The sequence below is a fragment of the Astatotilapia calliptera genome, chromosome 20 (genome assembly GCF_964374335.1).
Source record: "Astatotilapia calliptera chromosome 20, fAstCal68.1, whole genome shotgun sequence".
Taxonomy (NCBI): domain Eukaryota; kingdom Metazoa; phylum Chordata; class Actinopteri; order Cichliformes; family Cichlidae; genus Astatotilapia; species Astatotilapia calliptera.
Genome location: NC_137441.1, coordinates 12608631 through 12630725, shown reverse-complemented (window position 1 = coordinate 12630725; position 22095 = coordinate 12608631). Strand labels below are relative to the sequence as shown.

Below are 22095 nucleotides of genomic sequence, written 5' to 3'. Positions count from 1 at the left end.
GCCATAGCCTCCATCCATCTTTGCCAGTTACGCACTTACATCTCCTCCTCCCATTCCAAATAAATAAACACTTACTTATCATCTATCAAAACCACATCAGGTACAAAGTAAGACATGCTTCTTTGTGGCAAAATGTCCGCTGCAAACCTTAGTAAACCCCTTTTTGTGTGTGCTTCATTTACAAAGCCTCCTTCTGAAACGTTGAGCTCAAAAAAGGAATCTCCTACAAATACATATATAATAAAACCAGCTGCAAATATACCTGTTTCCACACCTTTCATTCACTAAACTGACACTGACTAACACTTAAAACGGTTTTGTGTGTTTATATTTATTATTTGTGCATTGTCTTGTGTAACTATTTTCTAACTGACAAGGTCAGGCCAGGTTCTTTCATACAGTATCAACCTACTTTAGAGGCAGGTATAGCAGTAATAAGTACAAGTACTGAACCTAATATGCAGGTTTGAACTTGTGTGCACTTTGCTTCATTTTCAAACACAATATTATAACTGGCACTTTACAATAGGCAACACTCATGTCAGTTTTTTAAGTCGCTTCTTGCCCCCTGGCAGCTGGGATAGGCTCCAGCCCACCAGCAACCCTATATATAAGCAGAAGAAAATAGATGCATGTATGTTTTAAATTAGGTTATGACCTAAGATTTCTTTGGGGGGGTTTTTTTGTTTGTTTTTTTGTAATGGTTTAACCACCAGCTTATGGTTTATGCTCAAGCACTATAATGAAATAATATTTTTAATACTTAAATATAATTGTTGTTTTTATAATGACTTTTCAAAGTGATGTTTTTTGTACAAAAAAACAAACAAAAGAATAGTAAAACTAGAATCCAAATGCCAAATTAGTTATTTACTGAAATTGAAAGACAAAAACTAGTTTTCGAGGTTTACTCTTGATTAAGTTCCAGCTTCTCCAGTCAAGTTGGCTGGCTCAAATGCCGGTATAAACAAAATCATTTAAACAAGTTTTGACTTCTAAACATTTGATCTGTTAAATTCCTGATTTGTTATACAGTACAGAGATGGCTACCAGATAGGGCTGCCTATCTGGTAGCCATCGCGAATCATGATTATGTCAACTATCAAAATCATCGACGACAACTTTTATAGTCGACGCGTTGTTTGAAGCTTTGTAAGATCCTAAAAGATGCAGGACTAAGTAGTTGGATTTAAGAGTGTAATAATGGACCGAAACAGAAGATGACAGCAATGCAATACAAACATGCCAGCTGCAGTTACATGCCAAAGAAGAAGAAGAAGCAGTCTCCGGTATCGTAGCTGTGTCCAAATTCATGGGCCTCATCCTTCGGAGGCCGCATTTGTTGGCCAATTACGTTACAGCAAAGCGACAAAGGCTGTTCAAATTTGAAGGTTTCTTCAAATGCGGCCGACAAATGCGTCCTTCATTTCTCCAGATTGGAAGGATGGGTTGGGTGTATCCTTCGTGGCCCAACCTATCCCAGAATTCATAGCGCAGCGCAGCCTATTTCATGTTCCAACAATGGCGGCAGCTACTGAGTTTTAATATTACTCTTTCTGGGTCACAAAATAAACTTTTAACATATTTTCAGGCAAGAATGTAGCTGTGTAAACCTCATATATCTGCTCGATTTATCAAGACATCACATATTTGCAAAAGTGCTCTGACGATTTCGGAGAGGTCTGTTAGCCACCAGCTCGATAGCTAGCCAGGGTTCAAGACTCACTAGAGCTGGCGAGAACACCCCCCGCGGTCTTTTGCTACTTCAGTTAAACACGATATATAAGTCACTTAGATAACGTAAAAATCTTATTGTTTGCCTTTTTTCAGTGTTTTATTTGTTCCTGAGTAAATCAGTTTGGCTGAGATTAAAGTTATAGTTTTCACACAGCTGAATAAACATCAAACAGAAAACCGAAGTGTGAGATGATAGAGAATATACTCCGGTGTCCTGTTATATTTTAGATAGCAAGGAGCAGACGGCTGAGTTTATTAAACTCCACCAAGACAATTTGCCAATTTCATTAAAAGTTTAATAAACTGTCATCTTGTCTTTATTTTTAGTTAGCACATACCTTAAAAACTTCAAGCTGTAAGATAATGATAGTTATATAAGAGCAGATGCTGCTGGTGCAATAAGCTGTACGTTTTACTTCCAATTTATGCATGATCTGATTAGTCAACTAATCGCAAAAATAATCGGTGACTAGTCGACTATCAAAATAATCTTTTGTGGCAGGGCTACTACCAGAGCAATGAAAATTTGCTTTGAATATCATGTCAAGGAATCACAGATAGCTCAAATTTAAACCCTATTTTGTTTTAAAGATTTGTGCACCATATCCACTGATTCAGCAACGTAGTGAAAGAAGCTAAATAGGTGCAAGCACCAAAAATACAGCCTATAAGTGGTTTCTTCCAATAATTGTAACACACTTAAATCTTAAAGAACATGTAATTAATTACTCCTTCTTTTTTAAGATAATGTAAATATAATTCTTATCAACCAAACAATAATTATTATCAGAAAATCGACAATTTTGTACTGTATCAGGTGGGTTTGGGATGTTAAATTTGTTAATAGTCACAGAATAGTGACAGAATAGTAGAAAGAATAACAAATTACAAAAAGAAAGCTAACTTCATTGACAGAGAAAATAACTAAAAAGAAGACTACAAAAAAAAAACAATTCATGAAAATACAGCAGGTTGTAAAAGCCATCTTTGCGTGACAAACATAAAAGCCTTAAGGTTACTTGGGTCTAAAGGGAGGAGCTCATTTTTGTGCCAAGAGTTTTATGTTTTATGTTCTGACTCTGCAGTGGGAAACATTTTTGAAAAATCACCTAACTAAATCTCTGTGTGACAAGGTGCTACATGTAGTGATTGGTAAAAGTCATGCAGATTTTTGAAAATGATTGTGACTAATTTGTTTGCACTGTTGGATTGCTTTGTTCATGTTGAGGTTTTGGAAAAACCAAACTATGGGCAACTTCTTCCATGGATAAACAGTGTTAGGCATCAATTACTCTGGTGCAATCGTTAAGCAAATGTGAACACTATTTTGATGCCAAGAAAAATATCAATAACACTACCTTCTCACTGAAAATGGAGTCTTCATTGGAATTGGTTATTGAGAAAGCTTTTCCTACAACTCCCAATTCTTTTTTTTTTATTTATTTTTTCCTTGTTTGCTTTATTTTTCTCTTACTATCTCAACTTTAATGTATATATAGTGTTTAGAGAACCTCTATGTGTGTGATTCAGAGAGAGAAATCATGAGAGGCAGTGAGCAGAATATATCCCTGTCTTTCCATAGATGAAGGCTGTTTGTATATAATTTATGTACAAAGCTCCTCAGCAGGATTTCTCTCAATTCAGCTCATTTTGACAGCTTTATGGCACACCATCCAAAAAGCCCTCAGGAGGTTGATATGTCATTTACATAAACTTATAATATAACTTCAAGATACAGAGCAAAGACACACCGACATAAAAACTAAATGTCCATAACATTAAATGGTCTAAATGTTATCATAAAAGTTAAATACATATATACATCTAAACTATGTGGTTCTTGTTTAACACATTAACACTAATTCATACTCAAGCAAAGGTTTGGGGCTGCAGTAAATTATTTGTTACTTAAGTAAACATTATTGTTACATTCCACCTATGGTCCTTTTCCTGCTTTGATATAATGGTATGGGTATTGTTAGAAAGATAGTACTTACTACACTATAACTTTTTTGGAGAGGTTTGGCACTGTGCTCCCACGAATACACACACGCATATACACATATACACATATACAGACTCTGGAGGCAACTACTGTAAGCCTGCAGATAACTCCACAAGAATCTGTCAACTAACCAGCCAACACTCTTCATAGAGCCAGAATTCATTTTGTCTGGTTCAACAACCTAGCAAGCACGCTGTGGTTGTGTTGAAAATAGTGGAGGCTGCAAGGAAGCAGATGAAAATAAGCAAATTACTTTCCCACATGTTTAAGCTTGTTGAACAGGTCGTTTTACAAATGACTATATTTGGTTTCTTCAGGGAAGGTTTACACATTCACATACTGTTAAAAAGATAAGATGTCAACTTTTGAAAAAGGTTTTTATTTCAGATTTGGGGTTTGCCCTCCTCATTGTGACGCTATCATCACTATTCCTGTTATCAAACAAATATAGGGATAAATATGTAAGAATGGGTATTTACAGTTGAAAACTCATCTATGGAAAATGCAAAAATGTGAAATTTTAAATGCCTGTGAATCACTGTCATCTTGAAGCTCTGCGGATATGTCTTCACACAGGTGTACATGTTTTAAAATATATCAGGAATCCCTGGAAATCTTCATAGGAAGATTTTCACTCAATAGCAGCTTAAAGCCTTGGTAATACTTTCCATGCACACAAGTCTGCTAGGGTCCACTGGGGGCCAAGTTACATAAATTTTATCAGATGAGTCCGTGTGGATGCCCTCATGTTTGCCTGTTTTTTTGTGACTTCTCCCGAGAGAATTTTAATTACAATGCACCAGCCGCACATGTGGCCCAGGCAGACTCCAGGCCAAGTATAACAGGAATGATTACTTGGCTGTCGGGTGTCCAGCTGTCCTTGTCTGCAACATATAATCAATGCATAGTTGACGTTCACAGCACTGAACAACACAGTGTTAATTTACTAAGAAAACTCAATTATTGTTGTCTAAAAAGTTCTATGTTTCTCCAAAGCAGCGCCAGATTGAGGTTAAACAAGGTCAACCAGGAAATAGAGAGAAACAATGGCAACCTTGCCAACTCTATTTGATCAGTATAAAATATGCCAAGTCACTAGAACTGGAACACAATGGAACGATAGAAAAGATACTCTACTTCTGGTCTTTTTTTATTTATATATTATCATATATACACCTTATCACTGTATTTTTTTGTTCTACAGACAAGTTAAAATTATAGTTATAATTTTCTGAAATTACAGTCCAGTATAGTGACTATCTGTATCATAACAATCCTACTACAAACAGTAGTAGGATGCCCAAACAGCCACCGATTTATGCAGCTCTCTATTTGTTATTGGCACTGGGCCAGGCCTCGCTAGTGTCAAACCCTGCAGATACTTTCATACTTGCATTCCACAGAAACAAAGCCTCCCCTCCCATCACGGTGTACTGAAACAGGTTAGAAAGAGCTAGAACTCAGGCCCTCCAAGGTTTGGAGGCCTATCTCCACCCACCACCACTTCCCCTGCCGGTGGCGGACTCCCTCAGGTGTCGGTGTGTTGGTGGTTCTTTGTGTCTGGGGGTGGGCGTCCGGGTACACACCGGCTCACTCCTTGGCGGCCGCTTGTCGGGGCCTGGGGCCTGGGGCTCGCTCGGGCCCCTTTGGAGGTGGGGTGCCCCCGGCCTCTCGGCCTAGGGCTCGGTCACTCAGGCGCAGCTGGGGGCCGGCGGAGCTCACGGGCGCGTCACTGCAACTCCCCCTGACTTCTGCTCCGCGGCTGCTGGGCGAGCCCTCATCTGGGACTCTCCTCAGCTCTTACTGGGACAGTGGCGCGGCTGCCCCTCTGTTGGTCTTCCATGGTCTCTTGTGTTCTGGGGGCCTCTGGATGTCTGGAGTTTTGATCTCCTCCATACCCGCTTCACACCCTGGAGGACGGGGCTGTGGCCCCCCCACACTCCCTAGCAGATCATTACATGGAGAAACCTTTGGAATGCAAGCATGCTGATCCACACAGGTATGCACACATGGGTATTCACAGACGCGGACTAAAGCTTTCTTGGCTGCTGCCTCAAAGCACACTGTGCGCTGTCTATCTTGCGTGCTGCACAATATCGTTTATTACTTAGTAAATACTGATATCTATGACTAGCTAGTTTATTGTGATGGTATGGTGCTTTGTTTTCTCTATTATTATGTTGCTCTTTGTTGTTTGCTGTCTCCTCTGTTTGTTTTTGTTTGTTTGTTTGTATGTTTTTTTTCTCCATACAGGTGACCCAGGAGTTTTTTTTGTTTTTTTTTTGTCTCTCTTCCCCCCCCTTCTCACCGTCTCTTCTCCCCTTTGGTTTTCTTTCTTTCTCTCCCCCTCTCTCTCTCATTCATTCCCCCTGTCCTATTTATTTAAAAAAAAAAAAAAAAAAAAAAAAAATGACAAAGGATGAACTGAAGCTCTGCCATCACGTAATGTCGCATACTGCTGTTTCTGATGTCATTTAAAAAAAAAAAAAAAAAAAAAAAAGAAAGAGCTAGAACTCATTAACTGACATTAACTGAAAGTGGTTAATAAACAAGAGTGTGGCGTTTTTTTTCCCAGCCTGTCCTGTCTTACAGATTGTCATACTGCTACGTAATAACTGAAATAACAGATAAAACAAACATCTTAACAAGAGAAGCCTATAGAGTATTTACAGAGCTAATGATGGAAAAGCAAAATGTATTTGGCACAACTAGCGCATTCAGATCATAACCTCCTCCGTAGATTTTAGAGATTAAAGAATTTAGTTTTCTTTCTTTAGTGGCCACGAGTCATTTAGTAGTGGCATCAGTCTATCAATGTACTCCTTTAGGCTTGGTAGTTTTACTTTTTTACTGAGTTTTAAGGTTTACAATTTGAACCTTCTTTATGTTGCTTAGGAAGGCTCCAGGATATGAGTTGCACTTGCCCATTTTGTGTACTTTTAAAATATTTTTCTTTTAAAAAAACAAAGAAACAAAACACCTGGAAGCTTTTTTTTATATGTGGGATGTCGTGGTCAAGTTACACTAGGGCCCATTTAATGTAATTTTTTTCTGATTTAGCTTCTCTATCCCTTTAATTTATACAACACAAGTACAAGTACACAGAGTTATTCAATTTCAATTCAATTCAAGTTTGTATACATATACATTAGGGGTGCAACGATACACAAAATTCACGGTTCGGTTCGGTTCGATACTTTGGTGTCACGGTTCGATATTTTTTCGATACAAAAAAAATGTTCATGCCTTTTTAATTTGTCATTTATTAAAATTATAAATATATATTTTAACTCAAAAGTACAGTTTTTAAATTTAATGTTGCTGAAACAACAAAGTAATAAAAAACATAAATCTGATTGAGGAATCACTCATCTTTGGAAAAGAGAGTTTATTACAGAGAAATGGCTCTTTCCAAAATAAAAGCTATACTATCCGCTTCTTCTGGGCAGCATATTAAACATATCAGGTCCCCATAAGGAGAATCATGTGCTAACGGCTGTCTAAATGACTCGGGTAAAGTTTGTACCATGTGTGCTTGTTGTTTTTGTCTGCTTCCACTTGTCTTTGCACTAGGATGATGTCGGAGTAAATGTGCAGTCACATTCGTTTTGTTCCCACTAGTGCTGTCAGCGTTAATCTGAAATGATTTTAACACCACAACACGGCAAATCTCCGTTAACGAGCTACCGCGGATCGCCCAGTGCGTGGGGCTGGACGGCCAACACGTTAACGAGCTAACTGCGCTAACGCACTAGTTCCCACCAATGTAATTGAGCATTGCGTGGCACATCCGACATACTGTTTTACTTTTGTCCATGACAGTATTCAAGAATATAGCAGTATTCATATATAAGTTTAATAAATTATGTGTTAAACATCAGTGACGAAGTAATTTGATTCCGTGTTAAAGTAGTGAATCACCATCCAAATTTATTTTTTTAGATGTGGCTCACCTCCTTAAATACAGATGCGTCATTTTAATAACCAGGCTTAGTCAGCGGGAACTGTTTACCTGCAACTTTGTGGAAGCCAAAACTAATACCTCCAAAACCTGCCAAAAAGCATTGCCTTTGGCAAGGTGGACACAGTTACCATTAGTCAAGGATTATATGATAATAACTGTTAATTACAATTCAAATCCACTGACTCTGAGTCTGAAAAGAACTGCAAAGCTTCAGTACTAAATATTTAGGAATTATAGGAATACGCAGGTAGAGAAGGCACATACAGAGTGTGTGTAACATATCACTGACTGAGTATAAGTGAAGCTACTTTTACCTGTGTGCTTAAAAGGTTCTCAAAGCGACTAAGCTGAAGGATCTGTGGAGTCAAACTTCATTTGCATATGATGTAGGCCGCGCATAAATAAAACACGGTAACCTGAGCTGTAGAGCTGGAGGGATGTACACCTGAGCTGCGAAGCACACCCACAGACTAAAAACTCACAGTAGCTTATACATTCTCTCATGAAGGACATTTATACAGGCACATTTATGGGATGCATAACCAACTGGTCTTTTACTGCACAAAACTGGAAAAAAAATACATTTATTGCACCCTGATACATCAAATAGTACAGCATGAAGACGCAGGTCTGTGTAGACTGGAAAGTCAGCCAATCTGCTCTCTACAGCAGCTGTGGGCAGGGCTTTCCCGCACTCCTAGTCAAGCTGTTTTTGAAACTTAGAGCACTCCAGCAGAGTGCTCTAAGGAGTGTAGAGCAAGATGAGGATCTCCCTTTTTCTGTTGGTGAGTACAACCTTTTTAATAATCTTCAGTATTGATAAGGGATTGTCTTATAAATTCTTATTGTTATTCTTTTTCTTATTCTTATTGTTAAACCCAAAAAAGATAATTGTATTCACCACTGAAGATAAACATCAATTTCAATGTTTGATATTTTTTCTGTAATGTTTATTTGTATTATATCTAATGATATTTTCAGGTTACATTAACCTGCATAGAGCATTTAGCTTCTGTTAATGTATAAGTTCCCATCCGTTCACAAGAGATAGATGAGCAACGCAAGCAGAACTTGTTCTATGCAGTGTTGTTACAGCTTGTGGACTATGAACTTTAACACAGTGTATTCGGTGAATAAGCCTTTAGGTGCTCAGGTGCTTTAGGTGTTTAAATTTACTTTGCAGTATATTTAGTTTCTGTTGTGGGAAAAACAATCAATCAAGAAGCTATTTGCTCACACACCTATATGCTCACTCCCAGGTTCATCCATCGTACTATATGTACTAGCCTACAGACCTTCCTATTATTGTCTGAAGCTCATTTAATTATTTACTATTTTATTTAGTAGCTAATAACATAATATATGTCCTGTCATCTGCACTTGGTAAACTAAATGCTATAATACTGCATGTTTGTCAGATGATTATTCTTCATTCAGAAAAAAAAATCCAGAAAATATTGATATAAATGACTTCAACAAATTTTGGGTACTTTGTTTGAATGGTTTTCCATATTTTGTATTTGAGGGAGCCAATTATATTAAAATAAAGCACAAAATGTTTCATACTGTTGCAAAGGTTTAAGCACACTCTTCACTTGTTTATTTTATATGAAACTTACAGAAGACCTTTAGGCTTTAAGATGAATGTGGATAAAAGTATATATAAATTAAAAAAAACTATACACAAAAACTAAATATTGAGCCCTGATCAAAAGTTTAAGAAAACCTGAAAAATGGCAACAACAAAAAATTGCATGGTCGGATCTTAACAAGGTTCCAAGCAGAGCTTCAACATGCAACAAGAAGGTGTGGGAGTGCTTTTAATAAATTGCATACTCAAAAAATGTCTTGTCTCACTCCCATTTCTTCTTCTAGCATGTTGAAGCCAGTGTTGCTAACTTAGCGACTTTGTCGCTATATTTAGCGACTTTTTTTTTCTAAAAAAGCGACTAGCGACAAATCCGGCGACTTTTTTTTGGTGTTATTGGAGACTTATTTATGACAACTTTTTGACGTGAAAGCGCGTATCGCTCTTACTCTCAATAAGCAGCAGGTGCACCTTGCCCGTGCCAAAGCGCTCACAGGCCGAGGATAGCCCTCCCCCAGCTGCTATTAGGGCAGGAGATGTTCACACCTATGCGTCCAAACTGCAAATGAATCGCGCATGAGCCAAGCCGCTGCTCCCGCACTGACCGTAACGCAGTCAGTTCTTCTTTTACTGTTATGTTGCTTTGTGGACCACAAGGTTTAAAACTACTTATAAACACACACACACACACACACACACAAGGTAACTCCACCAGAGTGCCTATTTCGGGTCACTTTTGCCGGTCCAAGCCCGGAAAAGGAGCAGGGTTGGAATTGTTACATTAAAAAAAACAATAATTGCTAAAAGAAATTTAATTTGTAGTTCTAAATAAATTATAAATGCATTTAAGACGTTTTTTTACTGACTTTATGTCTCTTCCACGATGTTATTTCTCTCTCCAACAGGTTACAATTACATTAGCATGACCAATTATGCTAATTAGATGACAATGACGTAATTTAGCAACTTCTAGCGACTTTTAGGACAGCCAATAGTGATTTTCCTTACTGAGGAGTTGGCAACACTGGTTGAAGCCCTGCTTGGAACCTCGTTAAGATCCAGCCATGCAATTTTTTTGTTGTTGCCATTTTTCAAGTGGTCTTAAACTTTTGATTATATATCGATAGATAGATACAGATATATATAGATATGTATAAGTAGGACCTCATTGAAAGGCTTTGGTCAAGGTAGTATGCAGTGACCCTAGAGCTCCCCTCTTGCCAGCTCCACCCAACAGTTCCTGTCATCTCTCAGTAAAATACTGTGTATTGTGCCAGTATCTGTAACAGAGTTGTTGGGGATTTATACACTTTCGTGGGGCTCATGGTTGTGTGCTAGGGTGTGTAGCTTGTGCAACTATAGCAGTTACACAGCAACCTAAACAAGATGAAGACCAGAGGTTGGTACACCTTACTAGTAATCTGCAAATTGTTTGTTTGAGTCCCTGTTCAGATGCTGCCATATATGAGACATCTGTTTTTGTGTGTGATCCCTAGTGAAAATAAGCATCATGAACAACCCAAACTAAACTAATACTTAAAAATGTCATTTGTTCTAAGCCATATGGTGAGGCTGTGTAATAGTTTCTACAGGTTGCAAGAACCAAGGTCACCTTTATTCTCTATAAAAGTAATGTCAGTATTCATTTGTAGATATGTTAAACACATTAGAGCAACCAACAAAGACACAAAACACAAAAATCACTCCCTGTATATTCACTCCTCTTCTGTAGGACTAGCTTCGATGCCAAAGTACCACAAACATGACTTCCGTAGATCTGCTGTTGTTCCGGTGTTGTGGCAAAAACAAAAACAAAAAGCACCGGTCTACTTTTAACCCGTAAATTTGGTACACGTCATCTCTTTTTATGCAACATCCTCTGGTGATTAATGCATGAACAGGACTGCCACTCACGTTTTTCTGTTTAGGGTCAAATCGGTTTGATGTGTGAAGGGTCACAGAGACAAAATAATAACCCACCCAAATGTGCTAAAGCTGCTTTGAAAATGTAAGGAGTAGAAAGTATAGACACTTGTTTAAAAATGCAGGCAGTAAAAGTAAAAAGTAGTCTGTACATGAGTACAGTAACGAAGTATTTACACTTTGTTACTTCCCACCTCTGATGATATTTATTTTGTGTGTGAAGATCTCTGCATGTCCCGACATAGGACTATAGGTTCTCCTTATCATTAACCTGTTTTGACCTGTCTTAACTTTAGGATTATAACTGCTAACATTAAGCACTGGGACTGCTGTTTGTGCTCAAGTTAATGATTTATTTACTATTTTAGCTGTCTATATGTGCCCTTAACAGTAACTTAGCAATGGCTTTTGAGCAGAGGAAGTCTGTAAAGGCAGGGAAGGAAGAGAGCAAGAAAGAAGAGACAAGGTTTCATTTCAAGTCACTTATGGCCCGCAGTTACACAATGCTACAGATGTTCACCTGAAAATCATTAGTTCAATGCAATTATACTTCATGAATTATGTTAGAATTGCAGGAGTTGATTAAATAATGATCACTTCCCACTCATTACTGTTAATTTGTCATCAGGCTGTCATAAAAAAACAACATCTTATTATTCACTGAGACATTCATCATGAGTTCCTTCTCCAATACTTGTACAAATGATTCTGTTTTTCTTATTAACATGCAGATTAATTTGAACAAGAAACTGACTTCCCCATATGTGTGAAGGGACTCCTGTGTATATTTGTTTTGTGATAGAAGGGAGACCTGAGTTTCTGTCCCAGTGCACACTGAAGTTTGCTACAGCAACTGAATCTCACAGCAATGTTTTCCTGTTGCATATAGGTTGCTGCAGCAGCCGTGGCAGATTGTTATGGTAGCAAGTACAGCAGCCCTTCCAAAAGGGTAAACATAATTTTTACTTTATCTGTTTGTTAAGGCTATTTTTGTAAAATAACTTTCTGTAGAAAACAAAGCTGGTGTAAAGTTTGGTCCATATTTTGGCCTTATCAGGATCTCCTGGTGCGTTCCAAAAGAAGATGGGTCTTATCTACAATTGAATTAGAAGAAGAGAAGGATGCACAGTACCCCGTAGAGATTTCAGTGGTAAGGAAATTATATGAAAGAAATAACTGATACTGATAAATGATATGACTGGTCACTATGGACAAATCTAATATGCAAAAATTAACAGCCTGATTGTATCTTGACTAGATGTATAACGACAAGACTCAGGGGAAAGACTTTAGGTTCCGTTTAAGTGGTGAAGGTGTGCCGGACGTGTTTACCATCAATGAAAACACTGGAGCCGTCTTTGCACATAAAAAAGTGGACAGGGAGCAAAAGCCACTTTACCATGTGAGCTAATACTGGAATATAAATTCCTCTGACAATAAACGCAACTGATATTGATGCTTTTTAAGTGATGCGTCTTTTTTTATCCACAGATTAACTTTGATGTCTTGGACAGAAATACGGGTGAACAACTAGACAAGGAACTAGCATTTGATGTTGAAATACAAGACATAAATGATAATCCACCCAAGTTCTCTTTTCCTGAAGTAACAGTTAATGTAAAAGAAAATATACAAGGAAGTGAGTATACGGTGTGGTAAATAACTCATAGTGTGCACATTTTCTATTTCAAACACTAAAAAAATAAAACAAATGATATTAAGACTCTTTGAGAATATAGAATCATTTCAAACCAAAGTCTCATATTTCATCTTACTATAATCATACTACATAGTTATATAGTTATGTTTTCCTGACTGAAAACCTTTTCTTTATCCCACATTTACTCTCCAACTCTCCTTGTTTGTCTTTACCCAACTTCTTAAAGGCCTTTTGCCAGTTACCCTGGTGGTCACAGACAAAGATAAGGAGAACACACCCAACTCTGAATTTAACATCACGATGGTTTCACAGACTCCAGCAGAGCCCAAAATTGCTGTGCAGCAACTTCCAGGAGGACTGGCCAAACTCACCTTAAAAGGATGCTTTGACTATGATGTGAGATTTATTGCGATATTCTTGCTAAATCTTTGAAAAGTTAATGTACATGCAAATAAACATGTAGAATTTTCAAATATCTCAAATATATTTTATATGTTTCAGAAAGCAACAAAGTATACCATCGTCTTACAAGCAAAAGATCGTGGAACAAAGCCAAAGACTCAGTCCTCTACTGCTGTTGTTACCCTGAACATTGTCGATGCGAACACTCACCAACCAAGATTTAAGCAGAGACAGGTATCAATTATTTTACTTACTAAAAGTGCTTTTTAACAGACGCACATATTAAACGTTTGAAATTTTTCCTTCTTTTTAGTACAACGGTGAAGCAATAGAAATGGAGACCATTGCTAATGTTTTGAGAGTTGCTGTGGAGGATAAAGACACTCCAAACACTGATGCATGGCGTGCCAAGTACTCCATTATTGCAGGGAATGAAGAAGGAATCTACAAAATTGAAACTGATCCAGAAACAAATGAGGGTGTCGTGAGTATTGTCAAGGTAATTCTGCTTTTCTCACTTGGATTAAAAACTTGATTATTTTACTCTGGGAAGAACTAGTCCACTAATGTTTTATCACAAAAACTGTATCAGCATTTAATAAAAGTTGTTTGTGTGTGTACGTGTTGTGTGTTTCAGAAAAAAAATTTTGAACGCACAACTTCAATAAACCTGCAGATTGGAGTAAAAAACATTGAAGACATATTTGTTTGTGCTGGCACAAATCCACCTACAGACAGAGCCAATGTCACTCTAAAAATGATTGATACCAACGATCCACCAGAGTTTGAAAAAGCTATAAATGACATGCACTTGAAGGAGGAAGCAGAGCCAGGAAAGGTGCTGTTCAAGCCAAAGGTTCATGATGTCGACTCTAATATTACCAGGTAGGGTGTCTACAACCTTTCTACAAAGCTTATTTTGATTGACATAAATATATAAGGGCTGCAATGATTCTTTGAGTCATTCGAATAACTCAATTATAAAAAATCCTCAACACAAATTTTTTCTTTGATAACACTCGGCTGTGTAGCGCTCAGTTGTCCCCATGTAAACCTGAGTGCTTCACCCACATTTGTGCCTAAGAATAGACTTGCAGTAGAAACATATCTAGAAGCATATTTCAAGGCTTGCGTAACATCATTTTTTCTGATTTAAAGTGAAATAAAATAAAATATTAATAAAACTGCATTAATATTTACAAATAATAATATATATACGTTTTTTACAGGCCAATAAAATTGCATTTGTGCCAGTAAAACTCTGCGGCATTGATTATTGATAATACTCAGTTACTAAATCATGACTAAATCTGCTATGTTTATAGAACAAACCCCAAGTGGCCCAAATCTCCTCAGCAATAACACTTCTTGACATAAAGGTTGGGTCAGTTGACTTAATTTGAGTTTTACTGTACTGTAGTTCATGATAATCTCATTGATTGAGTCTAATGTGAATCCAAGATTTTTCATTCTGCCTGTAAGCTACAACATAAAATAGAGACTGACAAGGGTTTTATTTAAACCCTTTTATTTCTTCTTCTTTCTTGAAAGAAAAAACAGATCCTGCAAAGCGTGATAAGCAACAAGAAATGGTAGCTATCCCAAGCTAATCATGTCTTTATCGACACCTGGTCATATAGATTATCAGAAAATAAGCCTATACAACAGTGGCCTTACCACTGCAAGGCCAGTAGGTGTCACAGTGAAGCATAACATGATTAAGTTAGAAATGGCTACTGAGGGAGTAACGCCCTTTGCACTGCAGTACACAAAAAGCTACAACTTTGGTTTCCACAAGCTAAACTCAGTATTTTCATCTAATATGTTCTGCACCACTCTCTGATTACTCTTTAGGTATGTGCTCCTAACAGATCCAGCTGACTGGGTGGCCATTGATACCAAAACAGGAGAAATCAAATCAACTAAGAGGATGGACAGAGAGTCACGATTTGTTGATGACGAGAATGTTTACACAGTCGTCATAGCTGCCATAGATGATGGTACACAGAAGCTCTACTATTGTTAAAATAAATTGGATAATTTCTTAAACAAATCTTTGGAATAACAAAGCAATTTTTTTTAATTTTGCTGTGGTTTCAAAGGTCAGCCTCCAGCCACGAGCACATGCACTGTCAGGATCCACCTGACGGACATCAATGACAATACTCCTAAACTGGTCAACAACAGCGCTGTCATGTGTGGAAACAAGGTTAACAAGGTCAAGGTGCGTGCAAAGGACCTAGATGCCATTCCTTACAGTGGACCCTTCCACTTTACTCTGGGGGATGAAACACAAAAGCAACAGTGGAAAATAGAACCTGACTATGGTTGGTACATTTAGATATATGTTAACCCTCATTTCTATATTAAACAAACATTTCTGGGAAAAAGCCACAAACCCCCATGCTGTTTTCTCACCCCACACAGGTGAGGAAGTATCTCTTGTTAGCCAGAAGACACTTCCTTATCTTAACTATTCCATTCCCCTGGTGATTATGGACCAACAGGGCATAGCTGGACATGACACTCTGCAATTGACCGTGTGTCAGTGTGATGAAAATGATGTTTGTCGCGACAGAGAGCCGCTTTCAACCCGTCTTGGACCAGCTGGCATTGGGTTGGTTATTATAGGATTGCTTGCATTTTTGTGTGAGTATTAAAATCAGTGAGAAGACAAAACTGAGCTATTATAAATTCTAATAAGATTATAGTCTCCTGTGTTTTTGAAGGTAAAAACAAAAAATCTGTATTAGCATTAATACACAAGTGTTGACCGCAAAACCTTTTTGTTTTCAATTTTCAGTTTCACTGTAAGAAATGCTTTAATTTTTAGGAATAACCCAATCAGACAGTTACACTTTTAGAACTCCTTAGTACAACCACAGTCACATCTGTTGTTCATAAGGAAGACTCGGCTCTTCTGCTTTCCCAACCAACTTTAATGTACTACTTGGGAGACCTTCTGGTACCCATGGCAATGACAGTTCAATAAAACACAAAGACAAGATGCACACTGTGTTCTTAGCATTTGTTTCATGTGTGTCTGCAGTGCTTCTAATTGCATTTTTCTGCAAGTTTGGACCAGATAAGATTTTGCCACAAGATGAGGGCAATCAGACTCTAATCCAGTACAATCAAGAAGGAGGGTGCTCTCCATGCACGGTGGGTTTGTCATGTTCTCTGCGTGTAAATTCAAGACAACGGTGTGCTATATTTCTCCACCAAGCAAAACATGTTTTTTAATATTCTCTCTTTCCTTCAGACCGAGCCCAATTTCGTCCAGTCACAAGTAGATAATATGGCAGTGACAAATGGTCAGATGGATACCATGCAGGTGATCAACCTCTCAACTCTGACACTTTCTTTCTTTTTTGGTGAAGGGTTTTTTTTTCCAAAAGAGACATCAGTTGTGCCAATTTGGACACAGTCATAGTGTAGTTAAAGACATCAGGAGAGAAGCCAAAATGTGTCAGTTAATCCTGCTTAAAATGAATGGCAGCTATAATCCAGTTGTTATCATATTTTTCTTTGATGACAGACAGGTATGTAAGGCAGTGGTTAAGATGTATGCTGTGTATACAGCTATAGGAAAGAGTTTGCATACAGTCTGCAAGGTAAACGTTTAAAAAGTGTGAGCACATCATAGAGAAGACAAGTTGGAACAGCTTCTTCATTTTTAGATGTACTGATCATATTTGCTGCATTAAGTTGTGAATCTCTATGGTGGTCTTTAAGTGTAAGCTACAGGTAGGAATTGATTTCTGTACCAATGAATATACAGTTTTGGGAAGTTTGTGAGCACTTAAGAAAGCATAAAGTTTTATTATTTAGAAGAAGGTGCTATAGATACATTTTCATTTTCAAATCTGTTGAGATGTTTTTAATTGAAAAGTAATTCAACTTAAAACATTTTTTATAAAACTTGAATATTTTCTGAATTCAATGCTTAATTAACCTCTTCTGCTCAATTATCTATCCCAGATTGATACAGAAGGACCATATGACGTAAATAGGTACAACAGCTCAGTGTCTACCATGGTGAGTAAAGCTTTTTAAAATATTTTCTTTTGTTTATTTTAAGTGTACATGATAATTAAGCTTTGGGATGGGTACTGAGGACCATTATTAAACAGATTCTTGTGTCAGACTGCTTGGTCCTAAAGTATAGCATCAATTACAAGTCCCTTGACAAAATTACTTATTGCTCCCTGATGATAAAGCTTTTGAATTTCCGCTATAGCCCAAAAAGGTCCAAAAAGGTTGAGCAATTATGGTAAAATGCACATGGTAAAATCTACTATGCAGAGCTCACTTTTCTGTTTGTCTCCAGACAGCAGTGCTTTGTAAATGTTTTATTATACCGTGATACACCAAAAATGAAGCTCATCTTCTCTTCTTTCCAAAAGCATTCAAATTTTTTCTCTAGCACAAATTATCTCATAAACTCAGAACAAGCATCAATTCTAAGCACTTCTTTAAATGCTTAGAAGTCGGGGTTAAAATGAGTTGTGCAATGGGTGGGAAGAGTCATGTATGACAGTGCTGACTTTATGGAAAAAGGTGAAGTTAAAAAAGTAGAGGATGTTTGGCTATATTCTGCAAATACTTTATTAGATTTTTTAATTATATAATATATGCACTTTATTATATGTTCAGTGTACATTGCTTATTTACTTGAAGTGAGAGGAATGTTGAATAAGAATTGAAACAATAATCTTGAAGTGAACAGTGTATTTTTGATTTTTTGATTTTTTTAGTTCTCTAAATAGATCAGAATTATATCCGAAAAAAACGTGTCTACTGTAGTTTCTTGTCTTAAACGTGGCTCTCACTGGAGATCTGACAGCCAAATCAAACTCATTCTTGAATGCAAGTTAAGGCAATGACAACCATTTCATTCGTATAATAAAACAGATGTGAGTGACTAGCAGACACCCTGGTACCTGCCGAGTGAAGAACATCATGTGAGAATAGAAAGGTGTGTCTTCTCTGACACTCACTGGCATGTAGCTGACAGACAAGAGGTGCCGCAATGAAGACAAACTGATGAACTGAAAGAGAACATTTTTAGGGAATTAACATTTACTCTTGTTACTGTGAGCACAATCAAACCTTTTACAAGTGAAAAAGGTGGTTCTGGATCACAGTATGTGTTCCACGACCATTAAGCAACATGTAGAAAAGTTATCTTTTTTTAACCGCTTTCATCCACCCCTTATGTGTTTTACAAAAAAAGCTACCTGTATGGAGACAGACTTGCTACATATCCTGAAACGTTGTAGACCCTTGTAAACTCATTTATAAAGGATAGCCAACTCACCCCTAGTCTAGTCAAGAGTATGTACCACAAATTTGTTTGACCTATCCTAAACTTCGTGTGAGCTGTCCTGCCAATCACAGGTAAACAACTTGGTATTACCCATGGTTATGCTGGGCCGAGCATAGCTCTCGAGTATGAAGACCGGCTGAACTTGTCAGTGTCTAAAAGCAGCTATTATCAATGTAATCTTTTAATTTTACAATAAAATGTTCATTGTAGCATCAACAAAAGTGTAGATAAATAAAGGTAAACAATAAGCAGTGTCTGTATCATATGAATACAATCCTAACAATATATATCCCTAATTATGGGCATAAATATTTAACTTTAAGGCACAAATCTGACCAAAGGAGCAGGGCTTGTTGTTGTTTTTTTATTTAGCTTTGTTGTGTCTTTCCTACAGTTCCACTCACTAGGCATGGATCAACAAGAAACCTACAGGAGCCATGGCATGAGAAGCATGGTAAGTCTCAATGGCTGTAATAAAAAGAACTTTTCCTTCTTAACCGTTTACCTTACCCTATTTATTTTCTAGATAAAATTATTTTAATATATAATATAATAATAATATCATATTGTAATAAAAGAATTGTACTAGGCACTGGTAAACTCTATGATGAATAGCCATGCTACCACTTTAGATCCACAAGAGGGTGCTGGAACCCCTATGTTAAAAAATACTGCCTTACCTTTTTTTGGATAAAATATTTAACTCATGCTAGCTTGTTAGCTTTTACACACATACAAATACTACTAAAAGTAGTTTAAAGAAAGTGAAACATTAGTGAGGATGTTTGATTACAAGTATTATTATTCTATACTGCCAATATTAAATATAATATTAAAATACAACATTTATAAATATACTCACAGATTTACTCTTATGTTAACAAACACACATAATGGCAGCTTTGCTTCATTTTATTATATGTTCAGTATTTAATTACTCAATTACTAAAGTGGGTAGATGCTGAAGCAGTTAAAAAATAATTTTGTGTGAAAAGATACACAGATTTTCAGAGTAAATTTAAGTCTGCAGTGAACAATTTATTTTGGTTTTTTTAGAGGAACTCAAACAGAATGAACACCTATCGGGTAAGGAGTACTCTTATGTGGCTTCATATTTTACAAAACATTGAAAATCAGTGATTATGTTAACAAAGCACTATGAAAATTATGCATTTGCATTATATGATGCAATAAAAGCTGACAACCCTGTTCTCTGTAAGCAGGCCGGCTCATCAATTTACCAACGTTCTTTCAGCCTTCGATCGGCTGACCGCATTGAAGACCATATCAACAGGGTAAGAGGTTTATTTCACACAAAGCATGCCTTGTATATGGCTTATAATGCACTTGATTTTATTGACGATCACATTCATTAAACTGCACTGACTGCACAGCAATGATGTGTGGAAGGGCTGCAGTCATGCTGTACCAAATGCAATTCAACGCTATACTGAGTGATGTCTCTTTTTTGTTTGTTTTACAAATTAAGCCAAGCCATTTATTTTTGACTTCTAAATTCCACAGAGATGTAACGAGGTTGATGGAAATGTTGTTGACCACCCAACATACCAACCCCACAGCTATGCCTTTGAAGGAGATGGCAGCATATGTCAGTCATTGGATAAACTGTCATTCCACGACATGGGAGAGGATTTTAAGTATCTGGATGATTTGGGGCCAAAGTTCAAGACTTTGGGACAGATGTATGATGAGGCAATTAAAAAAAAGAAAGTACAGCTTTAAAAGGCACTGCTGAAATGTAAATTGTATTCCAAGTTTCGCTCCCTAAAATACAGACTGAGCAGAGATGATACACCACTACGTTTTAATATTTTTACTTAAAGATTATGGACTATAACATCTAATTCATCCTAAGCTAGATATATTTTGTTGGCATTAAGATGGATTTAACGCACTACACAGCTAGTGACGCACAAGTGGTTTGTAAAATGTAATAACTTGAAAGGGATTAGGTGTGTTTTCTTGTTTTTTTAGTTTGCTTTGTCAGGGCAGTATTATTGGGAAATTTAATAGAACTTCTTTTGTTGAAACTGAGCTGACTCCTGTTAGTCACATTTTTCTAGAGTACTGTTTTGTAAAGGGTTTTTGATGAGAACACAGGGCTTATCATAATGGGTTATTGTTCATGCAAGTTAGAAATGTCCTTGGCCTATGGTTGATGATCGAGTGACATACTGGTCTGGAATTAACACTGGATATCCTACAAGATTAAAACGTTAATGTTAATGTTTAGTTTTCGTATTTGCATTTCATGATACAAAAATAACAAACTTTATTCCTATAACACCTTTCTAAACCAGTCACAAGGTTCTTTAAATACTTTACAATACAAAAATAACACATTTTTATAAAATACATAATAAAATGAATGACATAAAAAAAATGAAAATAAAAATGAAATTAAAAAACAACAAAAAAAGCAAGATACATCATGAAATGTTATTTTTAGAAGAGCAAGTGTATACAGGTATATTTTTTGAGTTTACTGGACGGTTGGACTGATTGAGCTGATCTAAGCGTAACAGACTTGTTCCGGGGGCTAAAACAATAAAAACACTGATTTTAAGTGATTTACAAGTAATATAGAACAATTGGAAACTGTATAGAATAGAGAGCAAATGTGCATATTTGTAAAAAATATTTTCTTTGTTAGGAATTAAAATAAAGATTGTAGTTTTTGGGCTGAAATACTTCAACTTTTTAAAATTATACAAAGATTTTTTTACACTTTCTAATGACAACAATTAATTATATTTATTCAGTTTATGTTTGCACAATGCTCCTCTAACCCGGCTACTTAAAGTGTGGCTTCAAAAACATCACTGCATAGAAATATCACTGTAACACTGAGTTGGGTTGTCTGTACTTGTGCAAAGTTTTGAGCTTCGGTTGTAAAACGTTGTGACAGCTCCTTAACAATGTGCTTTGTTGTGTTGTGCTGACTGTAAGCCGTGTAGTCATAGCTCTTTCAGCAAGTGTCTGAACTTGTTTGTTTTTTAAAATACTGACAAATGTCAGCAGGTAGTCAAGGTGAGCCACAGAAGGTAATATGCTAAACAAATCTATGAACATGTTTGCATGCATAACTTAAAAACCTTTCTCTATTACAAGTGCAAATGAATTGCCAGAATTCATAAAAAGACAAAACATGGATTATAAATAATAAAACATAATATGAAACAAAAACAGACAGATGAAGGCATCGAATGAGGCGATAATAAGGGCATTAAAGACATGTAAAGAATCTTAAAGTTCACTTTCATTTTTTCCATTTCTTCTGGCTGGTGTAAGTGAGGTGCGGTATGGTTCAAAAGGAAACTAAAATTTGAACTTGTTGATGCATTTTTGCTGACTTTTATTATTCCAAACTTTTTTTCTTAAAACCTTTTTTTAGCTTCTACAGTAGGAAAGTTTGAGAATGACTGGATTAAAGTGATTAAAGTACATACAAGAACGCATAGGGGGT

General features: G+C 36.8%; 1 protein-coding gene across 2 annotated transcripts; it reads left to right on the top strand.

Annotated features, from left to right (window-relative positions):
- The first annotated feature begins 8397 nt into the window (after positions 1-8397).
- Positions 8398-20855, top strand: cdh26.1 (cadherin 26, tandem duplicate 1). Of its 2 annotated transcripts, none has more exons than XM_080295633.1 (19): positions 8398-8491; positions 12107-12166; positions 12275-12367; positions 12476-12619; positions 12709-12856; positions 13104-13273; positions 13379-13513; positions 13593-13778; positions 13917-14164; positions 15134-15279; positions 15382-15606; positions 15707-15928; positions 16329-16441; positions 16542-16613; positions 17261-17317; positions 19003-19062; positions 19665-19694; positions 19832-19903; positions 20133-20855. In XM_080295633.1, the coding sequence occupies exons 1-19, from the start codon at positions 8468-8470 to the stop codon at positions 20349-20351; spliced, it is 2424 nt and encodes an 807-aa protein (XP_080151759.1). In that variant the 5' UTR covers positions 8398-8467; the 3' UTR covers positions 20352-20855. The 2 variants fall into 2 exon arrangements, with proteins under 2 accessions (XP_080151759.1, XP_080151758.1); XM_080295632.1 differs by having other exon boundaries at positions 19829-19903.
- The last annotated feature ends 1240 nt before the right edge of the window (positions 20856-22095 follow it).

What these genes read in the sequence shown, in the direction of transcription:
- cdh26.1 (XM_080295632.1), top strand. Translation starts at nt 8,468, where the DNA reads ATGAGGATCTCCCTTTTTCTGTTG. An exon ending in ACCCCGTAGAGATTTCAGTG is followed by an intron (nt 12,368 to 12,475) that starts GTAAGGAAATTA and finishes TATCTTGACTAG; the next exon opens with ATGTATAACGACAAGACTCA. An exon ending in AGCAAAAGCCACTTTACCAT is followed by an intron (nt 12,620 to 12,708) that starts GTGAGCTAATAC and finishes TTTTATCCACAG; the next exon opens with ATTAACTTTGATGTCTTGGA.